At 42.4% G+C, this 20,447-nt stretch overlaps 1 protein-coding gene across 3 annotated transcripts in view; it reads left to right on the top strand.

Annotated features, from left to right (window-relative positions):
- The window catches only part of RPS6KA2 (ribosomal protein S6 kinase A2), a 428,828-nt gene that overhangs the window by 325,377 nt on the left and 83,004 nt on the right, over window positions 1-20,447 (top strand). For all 3 annotated transcript variants that reach the window (XM_060242135.1, XM_060242152.1, XM_060242144.1), the window contains 4 exons: window positions 7,849-7,928; window positions 13,261-13,367; window positions 17,996-18,033; window positions 19,746-19,888. In XM_060242135.1, coding sequence (XP_060098118.1) covers window positions 7,849-7,928; window positions 13,261-13,367; window positions 17,996-18,033; window positions 19,746-19,888 — 368 coding nt within the window. The remainder of the gene's footprint in view (window positions 1-7,848; window positions 7,929-13,260; window positions 13,368-17,995; window positions 18,034-19,745; window positions 19,889-20,447) is intronic.

Below are 20,447 nucleotides of genomic sequence, written 5' to 3'. Positions count from 1 at the left end.
CAAATTTCCAACGTTATTTGAATAACTTTATTTACAAAACTCCCACAGTCTGTGCTTTTTTAAACTCAGCTCAGGGTCAACCAAAAGAAGTACTTCCTTTTATCTGTTCTAACCCAACTGCTCAGCAATTTCATTGAATGCCCACGAGTTGTTGTATTGTGAGAAAGGGAGAAAAGTACTTCTTTCTCCAAGCTAAAGAGCCCCAAGCGTTTTAATCTTTCTTCATAGGGAAAGTGTTCCAATCCTTTAATCATTCTAGTTACCCTTTTCTGGACTTTTTTCAATGCTATAATATCCTTTCTGAGGTGCAGTGACCAGAATTGTACACAGTATTCCAAATGAGACCGCACCATTGATTTATACAGGGGTATTATGATACTGGCTGATTTGTTTTCAGTTCCCTTCCTAATAATTCCCAGCATGGCATTGGCCTTTTTATTACAATCACACAGTGTCTTGATATTTTCAGTGAGTTATCTACCACGACCCCAAGATCTCTCTCTTTGTCAGTTTCTGCCAGTTTACACCCCATCAGCTTGTATTTATAGCTGGGATTTTTGGCCCCAATGTGCATTACTTTGCACTTGGCCACATTGAACCTCATCTGCCACATTGATGCCCACTCACTCAGCCTCAACAGATCCCTTTGGAGTGCCTCACAATCCTCTCTGGTTCTCACCACCCTGAACAATTTAATGTCTGCAAACTTAGCCACTTCACTGCTTACTCCCAACTCCAAATCATTTATGAACAAGTTAAAGAGCATGGGACCCAGTACTGAGCCCTGCGGCACCCCATCACTTACTGTCTTCCACTGCAAAAAATTGTCCATTTATACTCACTGTTTCCTATTAATTAGCCAGTTTTTGATCTACAAGAGGACTTGTCCTTTTACTCTATGACTTTCAAGCTTACTAAGGAGCATTTGATGAGGAACTTTATCAAAAGCTTTCTGGAAGTCAAGGTAAACAGCATCTATTGTCTCCTTTGTCCACATGTTTGTTCACCCCCTCAAAGAACTCTTAACAGGTTAGTGAGGTAAGATCTTCCCTTACAGAACCCATGCTGAGTCTTCCTCAATAACTTGTGTTCATCAGTGTGCCTACTCATTCTGTCTTTGATAATGATTTCTACCAACTTTCCTGGTATTGAAGTCAGACTGACTGGTCTGTAATTTCCTGGATATCCTCTGGAATCCTTTTAAAGATGGGGGTGACATTTGCTGCCTTCCAGTCCTCAGGAACAGAGGCAGATTTCAATGAAAGATTACATATTTTTGTCAGGAGATCCACAAGTTCACCTTTGAGTTCTTTCAGAACTCTTGGATGTATGCCATTTGGACCTGGTGACTTATTAGTTTTTAATTTGTCTATCGGTTGTAGGACCTCCTCTCTTGTTACCTCATTTACCTCAATCAATCCTTCAACACCCCTTCCAAAAGTAGCGGTTCTGGAGTGGGCAAACACTTCTAATTTTCCACAGTGAAGACGGAGGCAAAAAATGCATTCAGCTTCTCAGCCATTTCCCTATCCTCCTTCGGTACTCCTTTTACCCCTTGGTCATCCAAGGGCCCCACTGCCTCCCTGGCTGGTTTCCTGCTTCTAATATATTTGAAGAAATTTTTATTGTTGGTCTTTATGTTTTTTGCAATATGCTCCTCATAGTCCCTTTTTGCCTAACTGATCACAGTCTTGCTTTGCCACAGCCTGTGTTCCCTTTTATTAACCTCACTTGGACTAGTTTATCACTGTTTAAAGGAATCCTTCTTACCCTTTATAGCTTCCATTACTTTGTTAACCATGCAGGCTTTTTCTTATACCTGTTTGTGCCTTTCCTAACTTGTGGTATGTATTTTATCTGAGCTTGTAGGATTGTAGTTTTAAACAGCTTCCAAGCTTCCCCAAGGGTTTTGACCGTATTTACCTTTCCTTTCAGTTTCCTCTTCACATGCCTCCTCATCTCAGAGAATTTGTCCCTTTTAAAGTTAAAAGTGGTTGTGCTGGTCTTTTGAGGCAACTCCCTATTTATACAAATGGTGAAATCAATAATGTTATGGTCACTGCTCCCAAGCGGTGCGATCACTTTTACATCTCTCACCAGGTCTTGAGTATTACTTAGGACCAAATCCAGGATCGCCCCACCCCTGGTAGGTTCTGTGACCATCTGCTCCATAGCACAGTCATTGAGAGCATCTAGAAACTTTCTCTCTTTCTCCTGACCAGAACACATATTGACACAATCAATCTGCAGGTAGTTAAAGTCACCTATTATGATACAGTTTTTACGTTTAGCCACTATCTTTAATCCTTCCATCATATTATAATAGTCTATCTTTTAATTTGGTGGGCGATAACAAACTCCCATAGTTAAATTTCCTTTTGGGCCCACTATTTTGACCCAAATAATTTCTAGAAGGGAATCTAATTCTCTGACCTCAATCTTACTGGACTGTATACCCTCTCTGACATTCAGAGCCACCCCACCTCCAACCCTTCCCTCCCTATCCTTCTGATATAATTTATATCCAAGAATCTCCAAGTCCCATTGATTCTCCTCATTCCACCAAGTTTCTCAAATTCCCATGTCTATGTTTTCCCCCAACACTAAGCATTCCAACTCCCCGATTTTACTTCGAACACATCTAGCATTTGTATACAAACATCTATAATTTTCCAGGCAAGTTAGGCCCGCAACCTTCCTCCTGCTGCCTCGAGACTTTGTCAGGCAGTCCATACTGTTTGTCACCGCGTACATCTCTGATCCATTACCCGGTAGAAGTAGTAACAGCTAACCTTTCATCACTTTGAGATGAGTTCTCCCAAACCAAAGACATTTCATCTCCTGAACCAGAGACATTTCATCTCCAGGATTTAGTTTAAAAACTGCTCTGCCACCTTTTTGATTTTAAGCGCCAGCAGCCTGGTTCCTTCTGGGGACAAGTGGAGACCATCTCTTTTGTACAGCTCCCACTTGTTCCAGAAACAATCCCAGGAAAATTTGTATAATCTCTGAGGAAGACATTTTGTCAGAATAGCCTGGTAATTCCTTCCAGTGATGCAAAAAGCTGTTTGAATCCCTGCCAATATGTTTTTTCTTGCAGTTGATATTTATCATTTATGCATTAAATTTGATTTGTTGACTACCCTTCCCTGCTTATGTGGTGCTCAGGGCAGTTTACAACAATATGATGAATACAATATAAAAGAAGTTAAAACCATAAAAACAATATTTAAAACATTTGTATTTTCAGAACAGTTTGCATTTGTATATTCAGAACAGTTAAACAAGACGGCAGTGCTCGCATTTGGGCATAGGGGAGAGATGAAGGGAAGCATGCCAGGCAGATGTAAAAGCTTTTGTTGGTGGAATGTATGTGGACTTTGGATGTACCTGCCGGCCTCATTGGAGCCATACGGACTGAGCTTGGGACTTGGGAACAAAGGGCTGCAGGATTCAAATCTCGGCAGCCCTAGACCAATCACAAGCCCCCACCCGGTTTGAATGTCCCAATGAGGTGCCCTCTATTGATTGGGGTGCCCTCTATTGATTTCCTGAGGTATACGGTGGACGCGAACGGCATTCATCCAACCCAGGATAAAATAAAGGCCATTTGTGATGCACCGGCGCCCACCAACAAGGCAGAATTACAATCCTTCTTGGGAATCCTCAGTTTCTATCACACCTTCCTCCCCCACAAGGCGGTGGTAGCAGAGCCCTTACACGGACAAACAGGCACCATGGGTTTGGGGTTACCAGCAAGCTGCTGCTTTCCAGGCTGTAAAGGACATTCTAACTTCTAACAGCTTGCTGGCACACTTCGACGAGAGACTGCCTGTCGTTTTAGTGTGTGATGCTTTGCCCTACAGGGTGGGTGCCGTTCTGGCGCATGAACTACCAGATGGCCGTGAGGTTCCGGTAGCTTACTATTTGAGGACTCTACAGAAACTGGAGCAAAACTACTCTCAAATAGACAAAGGCCATCGTGGTGGGGGTTAAAAAATTCCACGATTTCTTGTATGGCTGGCCCTTCATCATCTTGATGGACCACAAGTCCCTACTGGGTCTGTTTGCCCCAAATGCTTTCACCGTGGGTGTTGAGTTGGTCCATTTTCCTCACGGGGTACCAGTACGACCTTCTCCAGGTGGTACTTAAGGCGATGGGCCATGCCAACATCCTGAGCCATCTGCCACTGCCCTCAATGGACCGAGATCCAGCCCCAGCATTCCAGATCATGTTGCTAAAGTCCCTCCCAGACCGCCCGGTGCATGCCAAGGACATTGCCCGCTGTTCCTCGAAGGACAAAACTCTATCTCGAGTTCTGGACTGGATGTGGAGGGGGTGGTCGGAAGGCCAGGTGGGCTCAGAATTCTCGGTATTTGCATTCCACAGGGATGAACTGTCTGTGCATAAAGGGTGTCTGTTGTGGGGAAGTAGGGTGGTGGTGCCCCCGGTATTGCAGCAGTGAGTCCTAACAGCCCTGCATGAGACCCACCTGGGAATCGTGCTCATGAAGGCACTAGCCCACAGTTAGGTGTTGTGGCCCAGGATAGACGAAGCAATTGAATCCTGGGTGGCCAGATGTCAGCCATGCCAGGAGACCCAACCAGCACTGCCCTGCACCCCAGCACAACATTGGGAGTCCACTCGCAACCCCTGGTCCCGTTTGCATCTCAACTTTGCAGGGCCATTCCAGGGGCAGGTATTCTTCATTATTGTAGACTCCTACTCTAAGTGGATGGAGGTAGTTCCAGTAGCGTCCACATCCACGTGGGTGGTGCTAGGGGCCCTTCGAAGGGTTTTTGCCACACATGGCCTCCCGGATATGTTGTTATCGGATAACAGGATGGCTTTCACCTCAGCCGAGTTCCAGGATTTCTGTGGCTGGAACTTGATAAAACACATACGGTCGGCCCCCTTTCATCCCGCCACCAATGGCCAAGCAGAGAGGATGGTGCGGGTTACGAAGGGAAAGCTCCACCGCACCATACATGGAGAGTGGGAAGCCCACTTAGCCGAGTGCCTCCTGGCACAACATTCCACCCCCAGCATCGCCACCGGCCGCAGTCCAGCTGAGCTGCTCATGGGTCAGCGGCTGACTACCCTGCTTGACCGTATGCACCCAGACCGAGCTCCCAACCTACAAGAGGTACTGGAAGTGGTCCAGGTGCCCTGGGGGTTTGACACAGGGGACTTAGTGTTTTCTAAAAACTTCAGGGGTGGGCCAGCATGGATACCGGCACAGGTCTCCAGAGTATTGAGTGCCATTTTGTACGAGATTACATCTGAGGGGGATTTCACAATGAGGTGGCACATCAACCAATTACGTGCACGTAAGTCGCCCGGACAGGAGGGGGACGAGAGCGTCACAAATCCGACAGCCACGCCACACACTGCATTATATGAGCCAGAGGAAGAAGACCAGCATTAACACCCCTGCCAGCACCAGAGACAGCAGAGCAGCCAGGACTACCACCTGAACAAGAGACTGCAGGGAACCTGGCTCCGCCGGCCAAGATTCTCTTGGCGCCTATAGCAGCGCCCGCCTCACGGCCTTACTGGATCTCTTTATTTCAGTCTCTTCGGGGTATTTTACTTGTTTATTTGATGGGACCACAGCAGCTTTGTTTGTTCTTCCCACAAAATATAGGCTCTTGAAAACTTTAACTTAAACCACAGATTTATTGTAACACAAAGTTCTTAACTTGGGGATATAGGAGATATTTACACAGGCTAATACGTTGTTCAGTTGTTTCAGGCTTTACAATCACTTTTACTTTTCTTGAGTCTCTCACAGTTACACAGTTCACAGTTTCCCTTTAACTCACTCTCCACCTCTAGCCAAGGTCTGGCCTCTTGGGATTGATGTGTCTAGTCTCACCCCTCGACTGGAGTCTCTCCTCTCAGCCCTTCTGGTGTCTCAGACCCACATCCACTCCCTCAACCTCCTCACTAGATCTTCAGAGTAGTCTCTAGGTGTTTGTGACCGTTCCGGTCTTAACTGACTCACACACACAGCCCTCTTGGCCGGTTTTGTCGAGCTTGTAGTCTCTGGAAGACTTCCCCGTCTCCGCCTCAAGCTCCTTCACAGGATCAGCTGCCCTCTCAGCCCTTCTGGCAGGCTCGAACTGACCCTCTCAGTCTCTGTCAGGCTCCAACACTGACCAACTGACTGAATCACTGCCTCAGCAGTTTCTCTCACTCAACTACTTTCCCTCCCTGAGAGCTCTGAGCACTTTGCCCCCACCCTCAGGTCACCTGACACAGCCCTGTGCGTCTTCAGCTTATGGTTAACCCATTGCTTTCCATCACAGCGCCAAGCCCCACGGTCAGTGTGCCAGAAGCTGCTGCCGCAGCCCCACCCCAATAGTGCTCAGGTGGTCAACACGAGAACATCGCAAACCCACGTACCTAAAAGACTATGTCCACTAGAGACCTGCGAACTAAGAGGGGAGGGATGTAATGTATGTAGACTCAAGTAAAGACTTTGGGTGTGCCTGCCGGCCTCATTGGAGCTATACAGACTGAGCTTGGGGACTTGGAAACAAAGGGCTGCAGGATCCAAATTTCTGCAGCTCTAGAACAATCACAAGCCCCCACCTGGTTTGAATGTCCTAATGAGGTGCTAGCGCGGGAATCCAGAGATGTATATAAGTTGGGCCGGTAGGCCCCATCCACAGTCTTGTAATGTAGCCCTATCCTATAGCATGTCTATTAAAGAGCTTGTGATCACTCAGCTGGCAACTACTCCATGCACAGAACCCACTATATTATAGCTGGCCTCAACAAAAGTCCTGGTAGAACACCTCTGCCTTACATTCCCTGTGAAACTTTAATCGATCAGGCATGGATGTCACTTGGCAGAGAGTTTCACCAGGCTGGAGGCAAGGGCAGAGAAAGCCCTGGGGACCACCAGGAGGTTATTATCTGCAAATCTTAATGCCCTTCGAGGGATTTAGCATTAAGGATTTTTGTAGATTAAAGAAGTATAATTCACACCTCTATTTATCCACAAAAATATAGTGTACAGATATGAAACATTTCGATTACAGGGTACAATTAGACCCAGTGATCACTCTATCAAAGTACCTTTGTTCTTTGATAGTGACATCCCACTAATCACTCTATCAATAAACCTGAGTCCCACCATGATAAAAACAAAGTCAATTGTTTTCCCTAAAAGGACATTTATATGCTTAAAGTCATTCTGTTGCTACTAGGTACAAAAGATCACAGATGATAATATTTTGCATATAGGATTTGCAGAAAATTGTACCTCATGCTTACTAGTGGACATAGGAATTCAAAGACAACAAATTGTTAGTAATTGTTTTGAGAACCCTGCTTCCCATATGGACTACTTCTACATCCCACTAGTTGAACACCAGTGCTCTAAAATACATTTTATAACATTTAACTGTGAACAAACTTCAGCAACTGCTGTGTTTTCAAAAATTTTCATTTTAATGGACCCTCAGTTGAGCAACGATTTCAAATTTTCTTTATTAAATTTTTATCCTTCCCCCTCCCCGAGAGCTCAAATATCTCATAAAATCCTTTCCTCCTCCATTTTATCTCACAACAATCTATGATGTAGGTTAAAGAAATGGAGAGAGAGAATGGCTCAAGTTCACATGGTGAGTTTCATGATGAGCTGGGATTTGAACCTCTACCTCTCCATTCCTGGTCCAGTCTTTTAACTGCTGCACTGGCTTCTAGTGCTATAATATTAATCTTCAGGTATCAAGAAAGAATAACTTTTACAGAGAATGGTACAGTGTAGGTAAAAATATATATATTTGTAATCTTCATTATTGAAAATGCAACATTACCATCTTTTTCTATTGCAGCATTTCAAACAGAAGGAAAGTTATATCTTATATTAGATTTCCTACGAGGAGGAGACCTTTTTACCAGACTTTCCAAAGAGGTAAATCCACCAGTTTCATGAATTGTGTATAAAAAACAAACCAATGTAATAAAATATGTAATCTAAATTGTGAGCCCTTTAGGAACATAAATGCATCTGAAAAACTATAAACCTTTCTCTGAACCTGTGGGATTGAGCAGGATGTAAATCAAATAAATATAATTTCTCTTATGGTTTCCCCTAGGTTTATTATGTGCAAATTGGACCATATTGAAAGCATTCACTGGTGTTTTATTTTTTATCTGAAATATTTTAAAACCCTACTTTAAAAAAAATAATAATATCAGTTTACAAACATATCAAAATCTAATCCTGTTTATGTGCTAAAGATAAGCAACACAAAAGAGAAATATAGTGATAAACCTAGTTTTATAAAAGCAATATGAACAGTAACAACAGAAAATACTAATTATAGATGCACTAATAATGGTATCTGATCCTCATTAGTCATGTTATTGCACTTTCTTATTCTGAGTAATCAGTTTTCTGTAGAGAGACCATGTGGAAGATTTATTCTGGGCATGATGAATAAGCATTACAAGGGTACAGAAGCAAGAACACAGTCCAGTAATGCTAGTCCCAAAAGCAACATCATCTCCCTGAGTACCAAAAACTGCTTTTCTTTGAGTTCTTCTTGCATACTCACCCTATAATCAGGCCGGAAAAATCAGTTTCAGCACCCTCTGACTCTGCAGGTTATTGTTTCTCCAGGTGCTTTGCTGTCAAAACAGTCTGGGGTGATCTCAGGCACTGATTAATGATTGCTCATTAATTACTCGTGCCACACAAAAAGAAAAAAGTCCATCTATTTACTTGGTACAAGACATCATGACTACATCAGTAAAATACTTAAGACAGAATGATAGCAGAATAGTCTCCCTTTGTGACATTAGATGACAATTTATAGAAAGACACAATAAAGTCGAATTCCTTCATATTTGTATTTTTTATGGATGAAGGAAATATATGACCTGAGAAGTCATAGATGTAATAGGCAGTACAATATAGTAAGCAAGAATTTCAGAAGGCGGGAGGGGATGGATGAGTAGTTTTGGATTGGGGGGTATTTTTTGTTGTTGCTTTGCACAGTTATTGATATGCAGTTTTATGCTTTACAATTGGAGCTATATTTTATGGAGGTTTTTAATTATTTCAACATGTTAGTTGCTTTGAAAATCAGTTTTTCATATGGAGAACTAAGCTACTGTATGCAGAACTCAGCTATCACATGAAGTTATGGTTTTTTCAAGATTTGTCTTGATGGTGTTTTAATAATTCTAGTTTTATAAAGCTGTGGTACAGTCAGAGCCTTCAAAAAGACTACTAATAATAAAGCTGATGCTGGATTGCCTGAAGCCTGGGTGAAAAGGATTTTTTTCTTCCTGTTAGCCCAAGAGGCTGTACTTTCTCACCCCTATGAACAGGTAGGAAAGAGACCATCTTCTTGAGGATGAATGATCCACACAGTAGCAAAGCCACAGAATGTAGGCAGTAATATCAGACTAGGGGATAAGAGACAATGGTCGTTTTCGCACTCACCTTAATCAGCAGCGATGAACCTCTTCACCGCGCAGGATCTGCGCGGATTTGGCACTAATTGCCGCGGAGCACCCAGAAGAACCGCCAAAAACCAGTTTCCGTTTGCGCCGCAAAAGCGCCGGGACTTTCCGGCTCTTCTGGGTGCTCCGCGGCAATTAGTGCAAAATCCGCGCAGATCCTGCGCAGTGAAGAGGGTCGTCGCTGCTGATTAAGGTGAGTGCGAAAACGACCAATGACTACTTGAAACACTGCCTGCAGCAGTACGTTCTCTAGCCCTTGAATCACAGCAAAAAAGGTAAAAAGATAAAGGCACAAGCTACCATGAAATCCAGCCTGAAACCATCAATAAACCAAATAAATAATACAATAATTAGAACTATCTTATATATTAAATTCCACACGGTATTTAAATTCTTATACAGTCCAAGGAACAGTTGCACCAGAACGCCAGTCCCTCCTTTTTCCGCAACTGGAGGTCGTAGCTCCTTTGGGAAGGTTCCAGTTAAATTGACAATTGTTCAACACAAAGTATTCTTAAATTTGTGCAGCCAACAATTCATAAGGCTGTGCAGCCAGCAGTCCATAAAGCAACAGGTTTGTTATAGTTTCCCTGTTTCGCATTAGCTTCTTCAAGCTTCTCATAAAGAATTTCAAACACCACATAAGAACGCCATCAACTTTGCTCAATGAATAACCATAGAAGTGAGCAAAGCTGATGGCATTCTTACCCGGTGTTTGAAATCTTTATAAGAAGCTTGAAGAAGCTAATGCAAAACAGGGGACTGCTGGCTGCACAGCCTTATGAATTGCTGGCTGCACAGATTTAAGAATATTGAACATGTTGAACAATTGTCAATTTCACTGGAACCTTCCCAAAGGAGCTACGTCCTCCAGTTGCAGAAAAAGGAGGGACTGGCGTTCTGGTGCAACCATTCATTGGCCTGTATAAGAATTTATATACTGTGTGGAATTTAATATATAAGATATTTCTAATTATTGTATTATTTATTTGATTTATTGATGGTTTGAAGCTGGATTTCACGGTAGCTTGTGCCTTTATCTCTTTACCCAATGGGGGATTGGCTTTTGCATCTGGTTAGAGAAGAGGTTCAGGACTAGATTGCTCCTAAATGAAACACATAAGTGGCACTGAGAGCATTTTGCCATCAATCAGGAATGGCTTGCTCTTAATAAAATAATGCAGAGAGCATTTAGCCAGCAAAATCCAGAAGGCTTGTGCACCTGATAAGAGAAAAGGTTTAGGACTGGCTTGCTCCTAAATTAATACATGAATTAAGAGCACTTTGTCATCAGTTTGATGTAGTGGTTTAGTGCGTGGACTCTTATCTGGGAGAACCAGGTTTGATTCCTCACTCCTCCATGTGAAGCTGCTGGAATGGCCTTGAGTCAGCCATAGCTCTTGCAGGAGCTGTCCTTGAAAGGGCAGCTTCTGGGAGAGTTCTCTCAGCCCCACATACCTCACAGGGTGTCTGTTGTGTGTTTGCTGGGGAGGTAAAGGAGATTGTGACCACTCTGAGACTCTGAGATTCAGAGTAAAGGGTGGAATATAAATCCAATATCATCACTATCATCATCAAAAGGAATGGCTTGCTTCCTAATATAAATATTGTAGAGAGCATTTTGCCAGCAAAATTCAGAAGGCTTTTGCATCTGGTTAGAGTTCAGGACTGGCTTGCTCCTAATATAGATATAAACACATGGTACTTAGAGGATGAGAGATTTTGAGTTGTCAAAGCACCATCTGTGGAGCAATGGAACAGCTGGAGGGAGGATTCATGCCTGTTGCAAAAATATTCACTAGTAGTAGAATAAAGATCATTGGCTGTACTTCAATCTTAGTCAGATCTTTATTTTAGCACTGAAATGCATTTTAAAATGAAATATACCTTGGCATCTTCTGGAGAGACAAATTGTTCTGGTTTCCCCCTGCTGAAATGGAAATTCCTGGCTTCCAAAATCATTAGATGATGATACCAAGGCTTAACCGTAACACTCACTTTTGGTGCAAAAGTTTTTGCTTTGGCAGAAAAAAACAATTCAAATGATGTTTGCTGTGCTGAATCTAACAGGAAGTAATTTTGCTCATGTTCAAATTTTATAAAACTAAAGTTTTAGTTCCAATCTTGAAATCAACATTTTAATAGATTTTAGATTACGCTTTGTTCCAGCATTAACTCATACATTTCTTCATCCATACACGTTCAAGCAGTGACTAATATCAGGTCAGTGCTTCCCTCTCCGAATAAATTTTATTAACATTTTATAAAAGAAGACAAGGAGAAAAACAATCAACATGCATCATGCAACAATCAAGGATATATAAAAATATAAAAGGAAGAAAATTAATTATGACTATGTGAAGAAACAACCTTAACAAAAACAATAGTAGAAACTGAAATTTTAAGATTTAAATACAGTAAGAATCTCTTAAAATGAGGAGCACATATATAGACATAATTTGCCCCCCTCCCAAGAGTACTGGAAAGTTTAAAAGCTTTGCAAAAAACAATCAAATTGAAAATCAGAGTTTGATCTTTTTTCCACGCTAGGATGCCCCTGGCTTCTAAGTCGTCAAAAAAAGGATTCCAACTGATTTCATAGCTGCTTTGTTGAGGTCAATGCTGTTACTCTGTAACCATGATATTCCTTCCCTGCTATGTTGGTTCTGCCTCATTCTTTCTATGGCCTCCAAGGGCTGATTGACATATTACCTATGACAGCTGCTGCTGAAAATCTTTTCCTCATGCAAGTGATCCATACATTGGGGAGTATTGTATAAATGCCTATAGCAAATGCTAATCTGCAAACCATATGGCTGCACATATAGAGCAGAAGTTTCAAGAGGCATCCACGAGCAGAGATCATTGTGTAAATTAGCCCCTATTAATTGCTCTTGTACCCTTGAGTAGGAAAGGTAAGGCTGTCGTTATGACCTGAGCCCACCAGTACGGCGTGAATAAAGTACATAAGGTTGACACTACCATTGCTAACAATACAGTGTTCTTTATCATACCAGCACATACATTATTTCAGAGTCTGATGTCTGGATAAGTTTCAGCAGCAACTGCTAAATTTTTCCTTAACAGCTGTGCCAACAGCAAGTGGCTGTAGCTTTTACCTCAGAGCATATGGGCTTTTAAGGCTCTCCTGGGGAGTAATTTCCTTGGCCACTGATGAACTGCCTCTCAGTTCTCTTTTTGTGGCTTTCAATATAACTTGGGTCAGCCATCCTACCATTCTCATCTGAATACACAAATATAATCTTTGTCTTTCTGTATGGAAAGTCATTGAGGAAGCAGCAGATTAAGTTATTTAAAATTTTTCAAAGTAGTTTAAAAAGGTTTAAAGGCACATCATGGCTATCATGGTAGGTCTTCTCCTCACTGGCCAGCTGGCTGGTGGTGGGGAGGAGCCTGCAAAACCAGGGGATACCCTGCCAGGATCTGGGGGCTGGCAAGCCCAGAGGGTGGACTCTATGGCATTATACTCAGCTGAAGTCTCTCATCTCCCCAAACTCTGCCTGCCCCAGGCTCCACTCTCAAAGTCTCCAGGAATTTCCTGACCTAGAGCCAGCAACACTACAAATGTAATTGGATCTCATTTCCACTTCTTTAGTTTTGAAATAAATAAATGGTTAACTTTCTTTCTATGTGAATAATAATTTGCAAATTTGTTGTGTTTGCTGGGCCAATGTATCATTTCCAGTAGAAAAATCAATACAAATAAGCCCACATTCTTACATTAAATAATCAAGTTTTCTCTTTTTCCTTAGGTAATGTTTACAGAAGAAGATGTTAAGTTCTACTTAGCTGAGCTGGCCTTGGCTTTAGATCATCTCCATGGTCTTGGTATAATTTACAGGGATTTGAAACCAGAAAAGTAAGTTTGTGAAGACATACACATGCAATGCTTTTAAATTAAATACCCATGAGAGCGTTTACCAATTTCCTCACACAGTTGATGTCTCAAGACATATAAAATCTAATTTATTGGAATCACTTGGAGAGTATCTTTGAAGGTTCAGTTAATGATAAACCTTAGGCACAGTAGGGAGCAGGGAAGGGGTATAAGAGAGTCAGCATGCTGAACTGAGATTTATATATTTTGAAATAAATATTTTAGCCTGCCTTTCTAAATTAGTTTAAGAGACTATGAACAGGAGACAATAAAAACGATAAACTAGCCAATACTAACTGCTGCCTGCTTATGTCTGCAGAGTCGATTTTTGTCAGCTCAGTACCTGTAATCTCTTCAAAAAAGGGCTCACTGCAAAAAAATAAACCAAACGTCCAGTGAACCTTAAAGATTAGCAACATTTATTGCAGCATGAGCTCACAGGGAACAATTTGGGGACATTCCCTGTCAAGAAGAGTTTTGTGTTCTGCATGAATTTATCTGACCAAACTCAGGGAAGTTCCCCAATCAGACAGAAGTCTCGAGGGGGTAATAGCCATTTGATCTAATCCTTACATTTACTCTGTTTAGTTCTGTATATTTATTTCATTTGCAGCCTGCCCTTCTCACTGAGATGCAATCAGACAACATAAAGCTAATAAACAAATAGAACTAGGATTACAAAATCAGAAAACAATGCAAACAAAACTTATATAAGACACAGTTTTGCCAGCTCCTGTTTGTTGCTGCTACTCAGTGGCAGGAATGCTCAGAGAAAATTTTTTAAAATGTCTTTTGGGTCAATGGCATTATCATAGAGTTTCTAGTAATTCATAGAGAGGTGTGACATCACTTCCATGTTTTCGCTGGAAGTCCTACATAGCAACAATAATAACATAACATACCATAAGGAAAAGGAAGGTCCCCTGTGCAAGCACCAGTCGTTTCCGACTCTAGGGTGATGTTGCTTTCACAATGTTTTCATGCCAGACTTTTTTTACGGGGTGGTACAATACAATTACAAAATACAATTACAAAAGTAGAAGGACAATGTAATATGTATTAAATAACGTGGCAGCAAGACTCATGTCTAAGTCACTTGGAACATAGAACTCCAGTGCTGTGTCCAATGTACTGGTTGCCACTCTGCTTCCAGGTCCAATTCAAAGTGATATCTTTAAAGCCCTTCATGGACTGGGGTCCTCATACTTTTTGAACTCCTGCTATACTCCCATGTACCATTTATGCTGCTCAGAAAGTGTTCTTCTACTGGTACCCTCACCTAAGAATGTCTGTTTAGCAGCAGCTAGGTCAGGGGCTTTTACTGAGGAAAGTCCATTCCTCTGGAATGGCCTGCTAGAATGAATGTGGCTTTGTCTTAACTTTCCGTTTTAAGGAAGTCCTGCAAGACTGTTGTTCCAGAGGGCATTTGCTGGAGGGTAAACTGGTTAGGCTGCATTTTTGACTGCATTTATTGGTTTTCAACTTTGTATTTTAATGAAATATTGTCTTTAATTTGTTACTGAATATTTATGATATTTATAGGGTTGCCAAGTCCCCTTACCTTTCTGGTGGGAGCCTTTGGGGGGGCATTCCAGAAGGTAGGCAGGGATGCAAATGATATTTTGGCCCAAAACAGAAGTAGCCTAAAACTTCTGGTAAAACCAGAAGTAGGAAGAAGAAGAAGATGATGATATTGGATTTATATCCCGCCTTCCACTCCAAATCTCAGAGTCTCAGAGCGGCTCACAATCTCCTTCATCTTCCTCCCCCACATCAGATACCCTGTTTAGTGGGTGGGGCTGAGAGGATTCTCACAGCAGCTGCTCTTTCAAGGACAACCTCCGCAAGAGCTATGACTAACCCAAGGCCATTCTAGCAGCTGCAAGTAGAGGAGTGAGGAATCAAATCTGGTTCTCCCAGATAAGAGCCCGCACACTTAACCACTACACCAAACAGGAAATGGCTGGCAGCCATTTGAGTGGTATTTCGGGGATGAAAAATGGACTAGTCAACTCGCTGTCATGGCCACTTTTGTTCTAATCGGAGGGGGGGCGAAGGGAGAGGAGCAAAACTGATCCTTGAAGCCTTGCAGATTTATACCCCACTCTTTTCTCTGAATCAGAGCGGCTTACAATCTCTTTTTACCTTCTTCCCCCACAACAAACACCCTGTGAGGTGGGTGGAGCTGAGAGGACTCTCACAGCAGCTGCCCTTTCAAGGACAACTCCTGTGAGAGCTATGGCTGACCCAAGGCCATTCCAGCAGCAGCAGGTGGAGGAGTGAGGAATCAAAGCAATTCTCCCAGATAAGAGTCCATGCATTTAACGACTACACCAAACTAGTGGTTCTTTGTTTCCCCTAGGGGAAGCAGCTGCTCTGGGGCAGAACATCTGGGTTTTTGGGCCACTTCCAGTTTTACCAGAAGTGGCTTGAACAAACTCATTTTGGGGTGGGATTTCTAATATATATAATTATTTAATTCTCTTCATTCATATCCACCCTCTTAAATTAAACGTTGGAATTTAATGCTACCTCAAAGACTAGAGGAAAGCGATTGGGAAAGGATCTGGAACTTCCCTTCCATTAAGGCTATAAGCATTGGTATTCATCTCCAGTTTTTAAAAATGTATTCACTTTGGTATTTAAACCCTGTCATGATGAGTAAAATCTCTATGGTCTCAAGTCCAGATCGTTGGAGGAATTGTAAAACTAAAGGCTCCCTGTATCATATGTGGTGGGAATGTCCACCAGTGTCAAACTTTTGGAATAAAGTGGTTAAGCAAATAAAACTAAAACTTTTGGAATAAAGTGGTTAAGCAAATATTTGATCTAACCATTCCAGTAGATTTTAAACTGCTTTTATTTGATATCTGGCCTGATAAATTGGTGAGTAAAGATCAGAAATCTTTAATCTCAACAATATTGGCAATAGCTTGTATGACGATTGTTAAAAATTGGAAACCCCCACATACCCCCACGATTGAAATGTGGTATGATAAGTTATGGGACCAGTATGTAATGGGTAAGACAATGGATAACCCTTTCTTTGAAAATGATACTGATTTGGCTATAGATTATGATTTGTTTTGGGCCCCGGTTTTGGAATTCTTTAGGAATATTTCCTTTTTGCCTAATAATAATAATAATAATAATAATAAATTTTATTTATATCCCGCCCTCCCCGCCTAGGCAGGCTCAGGGCGGCTGACAAGAGTTCGATAAAATTATACAATATAAAATATACAATATAAGGTAATTTAAAACAACATTTAAGTTATACATTGATTTAAAACAACAATCTAAAACCAGTTTCAAATGTCTGGATCATTCCATAGTTTAAACGGCGGTGATCTTCCTGATGTTATCTGTACACTTGTATTATGGCAGGGGTCACTAGATAAATAGTTGGTAATTAAACAGCCATCCTATCAAGTTCTACAAACGCCTGCTTGAAAAGGATGGTCTTACAGGCCCTGCGGAATTGGTCCAAATTCCGCAGGGCCCGTACCTCCTCCGGAAGTTGATTCCAAAGGCACGGGGCTATAACAGAGAAGGCCCGTGCCCGTGTACTCTGTAATTTCGCCTCCTTTGGCCCAGGGATAGTCAGCGTGTTCTTCCCTGCCGACCTCAGTGCTCTTTGGGGCTCATATGGGGAGAGACGGTCCCTCAGGTAGGCAGGTCCTCGGCCATATAGGGCTTTAAAGGTAATAACCAGCACTTTGTATCGGACCCGGTATGTAACTGGCAGCCAGTGCAGTTCACGCAGCCCCGGCTGTATATGCTCCCATTTCGGGAGTCCCAATAACAGCCTGGCCGCTGCGTTCTGCACTAGCTGCAGCTTCCGGGTTCGACACAAAGGCAGCCCCATGTAGAGGGCATTGCAGTAGTCTAGTCTTGAGGTGACCGTCGCATGGATCACTGTTGCCAGGTCCCGGCGCTCCAGGAAAGGAGCCAGCTGCCTTGCCCGCTTCAGGTGGAAGAATGCCGACTTGGCAGTGGCCGCTACCTGGGCCTCCATTGATAGTGAAGGCTCCAGTAGGACTCCCAGGCTCTTGACCCGGCCCGCCGCCTTCAACGGCGCACCGTCAAAAACCGGGAGAGGTATTTCCCTTCCCAGAGCGCCGCGCCCCACGCAAAGGACCTCTGTCTTCGTCGGGTTCAGCTTCAACCCACTCAGCCTAAGCCAAGTTGCCACGGCCTAATAGAATGAATTGTAGGCTTTTTCTTAATTCTTAATACCTAGCGTATTATGTATCGTTTTTGTAAATTGTTATATGCATCCAATGATCTAAATTGGATTCTTGTATGTTAGATTTATATTTTTGTTATTTATGTTCCCTATGTTTCCCTTGTATTGGATTAGATTTAAAAAAATAAAATCTATTTTAAAAATAAAAAAATGGGGTGGGATTTCCCCCACTGTCCAGCTGTCCAGTAGCAGAGAAGCCCTCCCCGAATTGGGGGATTCCCCACTCGGATCGGGGGATTGGGATCCCAAGATGTTTATGTCCGTTCAGCATTTGTTGTTTCATTTGAATAAATATAGTTCTGTTTTTGCTTGCTCAATACATTTGCCATTTGCCCTAAACCTTTTACTATAATGTCTATAGCATTCTTCTGGATGAAGATGGACATATTAAGATAACAGGTATGTAGCATACAGAAGTTTCCATTGTTACGTTCTACTCATCACATTCTTCTCTGACATGGATAGACCCTAGAAGTACTGTCTGAACTGGCTATCTGTTCTCTTTTGCTCACAATTCAGAGGTCTGGATACAAATAGCTCAAACTAGACATAAGGAAGAGCCTCTGTATCCAAAATCCCCCAAGGATGCCACGTTAATAGTATCATCTGTGGATCGGGTTCAGACATTGTGTGCTATCTCTGGGTTACAGAATTCCCCTCCTGTTGAAAAAGCACCAAATTTCAATCCTGAGCATTGTTGCAGTGCTCCTCCAGGTCAAGCTGAACATAAAATCTTCTTTATAAACCATGAACACATATTGCTGCCTTATACTGAGTCAGTGTACCAAGTCATACCATTGATTTATCAAAGTATTGCCTACTCTGACTGATAGAAATTCCCCAGAGTCTCAGACAGAGGCCTTTCACATCACAGACTACATTATAGTTTTAACTGGTGATGCCAGGGATTGAACCTGGGAACCTCTGCATGATAAGCAGATGCTGTAGTACCACTAAAGCATGGCCTATTCCTCAAGCCCAGCTCTCTGTACTCATGCCTGCAAAGTTAGGAAGGTGGCAACTAGAGACAGAGCTTTTTCTGGGGTAGCAATGCACCCGTGGAATTCCCTCCCCCTTAAAGTACACATGGTGCCACCCTTACTCTCTTTTAGGCACCAGGCTCAACATTTCTTTTTACCCAGACTCTTAAGTGGGTGTTTGATCTTTTTTATTTGTTGTTGATAAAGTCTGCTTCTAGCCTGAGGACTTTATGAGGATCTTGTAGCCTTCCAAATGTTTTGTGCTCTGAATTTATGCTCTGAGTGTATGCTTCTTTTATGGTCAGGGCTGTTTGCAAACTGCCCTCATTTTATTCTCTTGGTTATTATTGGTGGGGTTTTTAATGACTTGTTACTTATAATTGCTTTACATTTTAATGATTTTATTTTATCTTGTAAGCTGTCTTCAGCAGGCCTCTGAAGAGGTAGCATATAAATGTTTGAATTTTTTTTTAAAAAAATGGTTGTTTTTCCTGTTGCAGATAAGAATACATAATCCAGAGCTGTAAATTTTCCCATATCTATTCTAGTCCTTACCATTTTTAAAATGGAGAAAGTACTTGAATTTTAGTCTCACATATTTTATTTATGATTTCTGCTTTCTAATTCTGTTTTTTTTTCTACATCTCTTTGAACATGGTTCTTCTGGAAAAAAAAAACTACTTATGAATTATAAATAGGAACAAGCAACCAAGTAGAGCTGGGATGAGGCCTTTGTGTCCTAGCCAGAAGTGATCGTTGTGTATAGTTAGGGTTGGGAATCTCCAAGTGGTAGATGGAGATCTCCTGCTATTACAACTGATCTCCAGCAGTTTCCCTGGAGAAAATGGCTGCTGTGGAGAGTGGACTTTATGACATTGTACCCCAAACCATGCTCCACCCCCAAAAATCTCTGGGTATTTTGTAACCTGGACCTGGCAACCCTACATATATTGCAATCTATACAGAGTTACTCTGGTTGAAGACCATTGCAATCAGTAAACTGCAGTGACTACATAGGGTTGCACTATTATTTTCCTAACTGATCAGACTACAAAATGCTGTATGGAATTCATGGTTATTCTAATGATTGTTATATTACATGCTTCATTTTTCTTCATCTAATTTGTTTAGACTTTGGCCTGAGCAAGGAAGCCATTGATCATGACAAGAGAGCTTATTCATTCTGTGGGACAATAGAGTACATGGCCCCGGAAGTGGTCAACCGGCGAGGGCATACACAAAGTGCCGACTGGTGGTCTTTTGGTGTCCTAATGGTAATGGAGGGAAATTTTTAAGGGTTTGATGTAGGGTGGGTATACTGTTTATTTGATGTTGACTTTGAAGAGGTATTCCCCATCATGCTGTTACTGAGCTTCTTCTAAGGAGCTTGTTTTGAGTTTCTTGACTATTTGCATTACATCTGGTGTGTGAAACAGTTTATGCCTGACATCTGTACTCATGATTAAGCTGAGTTATACCTCTGGCCAGAGTGTGATGAAAAAGAAGGCCTGCCTTGGGCCCTTCATTGAGGCTGCTGCAAGGGCGCCCCCAGCAGAGGTGCTATTAGGTGCTGGCACTGAGCAGGGCAGTCTCTCCTCCAGCTGATGTCGCTCGGCCTTAGCAGCCGAAGGAGGGGCAGCAAGAGCATCCCTCCTTGGAGATGAGCTTTGGGGACAGTTTTCTGTCCAAAACGATCACCCCAAGAAGGGTGCAGAGTGTCGTGCAGGAGCTGGAGGAGAAGCTGGTTGAAGAGGACCAGCCCCCTTCTTTGGTTCCTTCCGGCACCAGCAGTCCTTCAGGGCATGGCCAGGAGGGAAGGCCGCATGGGGTGGA

The sequence above is a fragment of the Heteronotia binoei genome, chromosome 1 (genome assembly GCF_032191835.1).
Source record: "Heteronotia binoei isolate CCM8104 ecotype False Entrance Well chromosome 1, APGP_CSIRO_Hbin_v1, whole genome shotgun sequence".
Classification (NCBI taxonomy): domain Eukaryota; kingdom Metazoa; phylum Chordata; class Lepidosauria; order Squamata; family Gekkonidae; genus Heteronotia; species Heteronotia binoei.
This window is presented reverse-complemented; position numbering and strand designations above follow the sequence as displayed.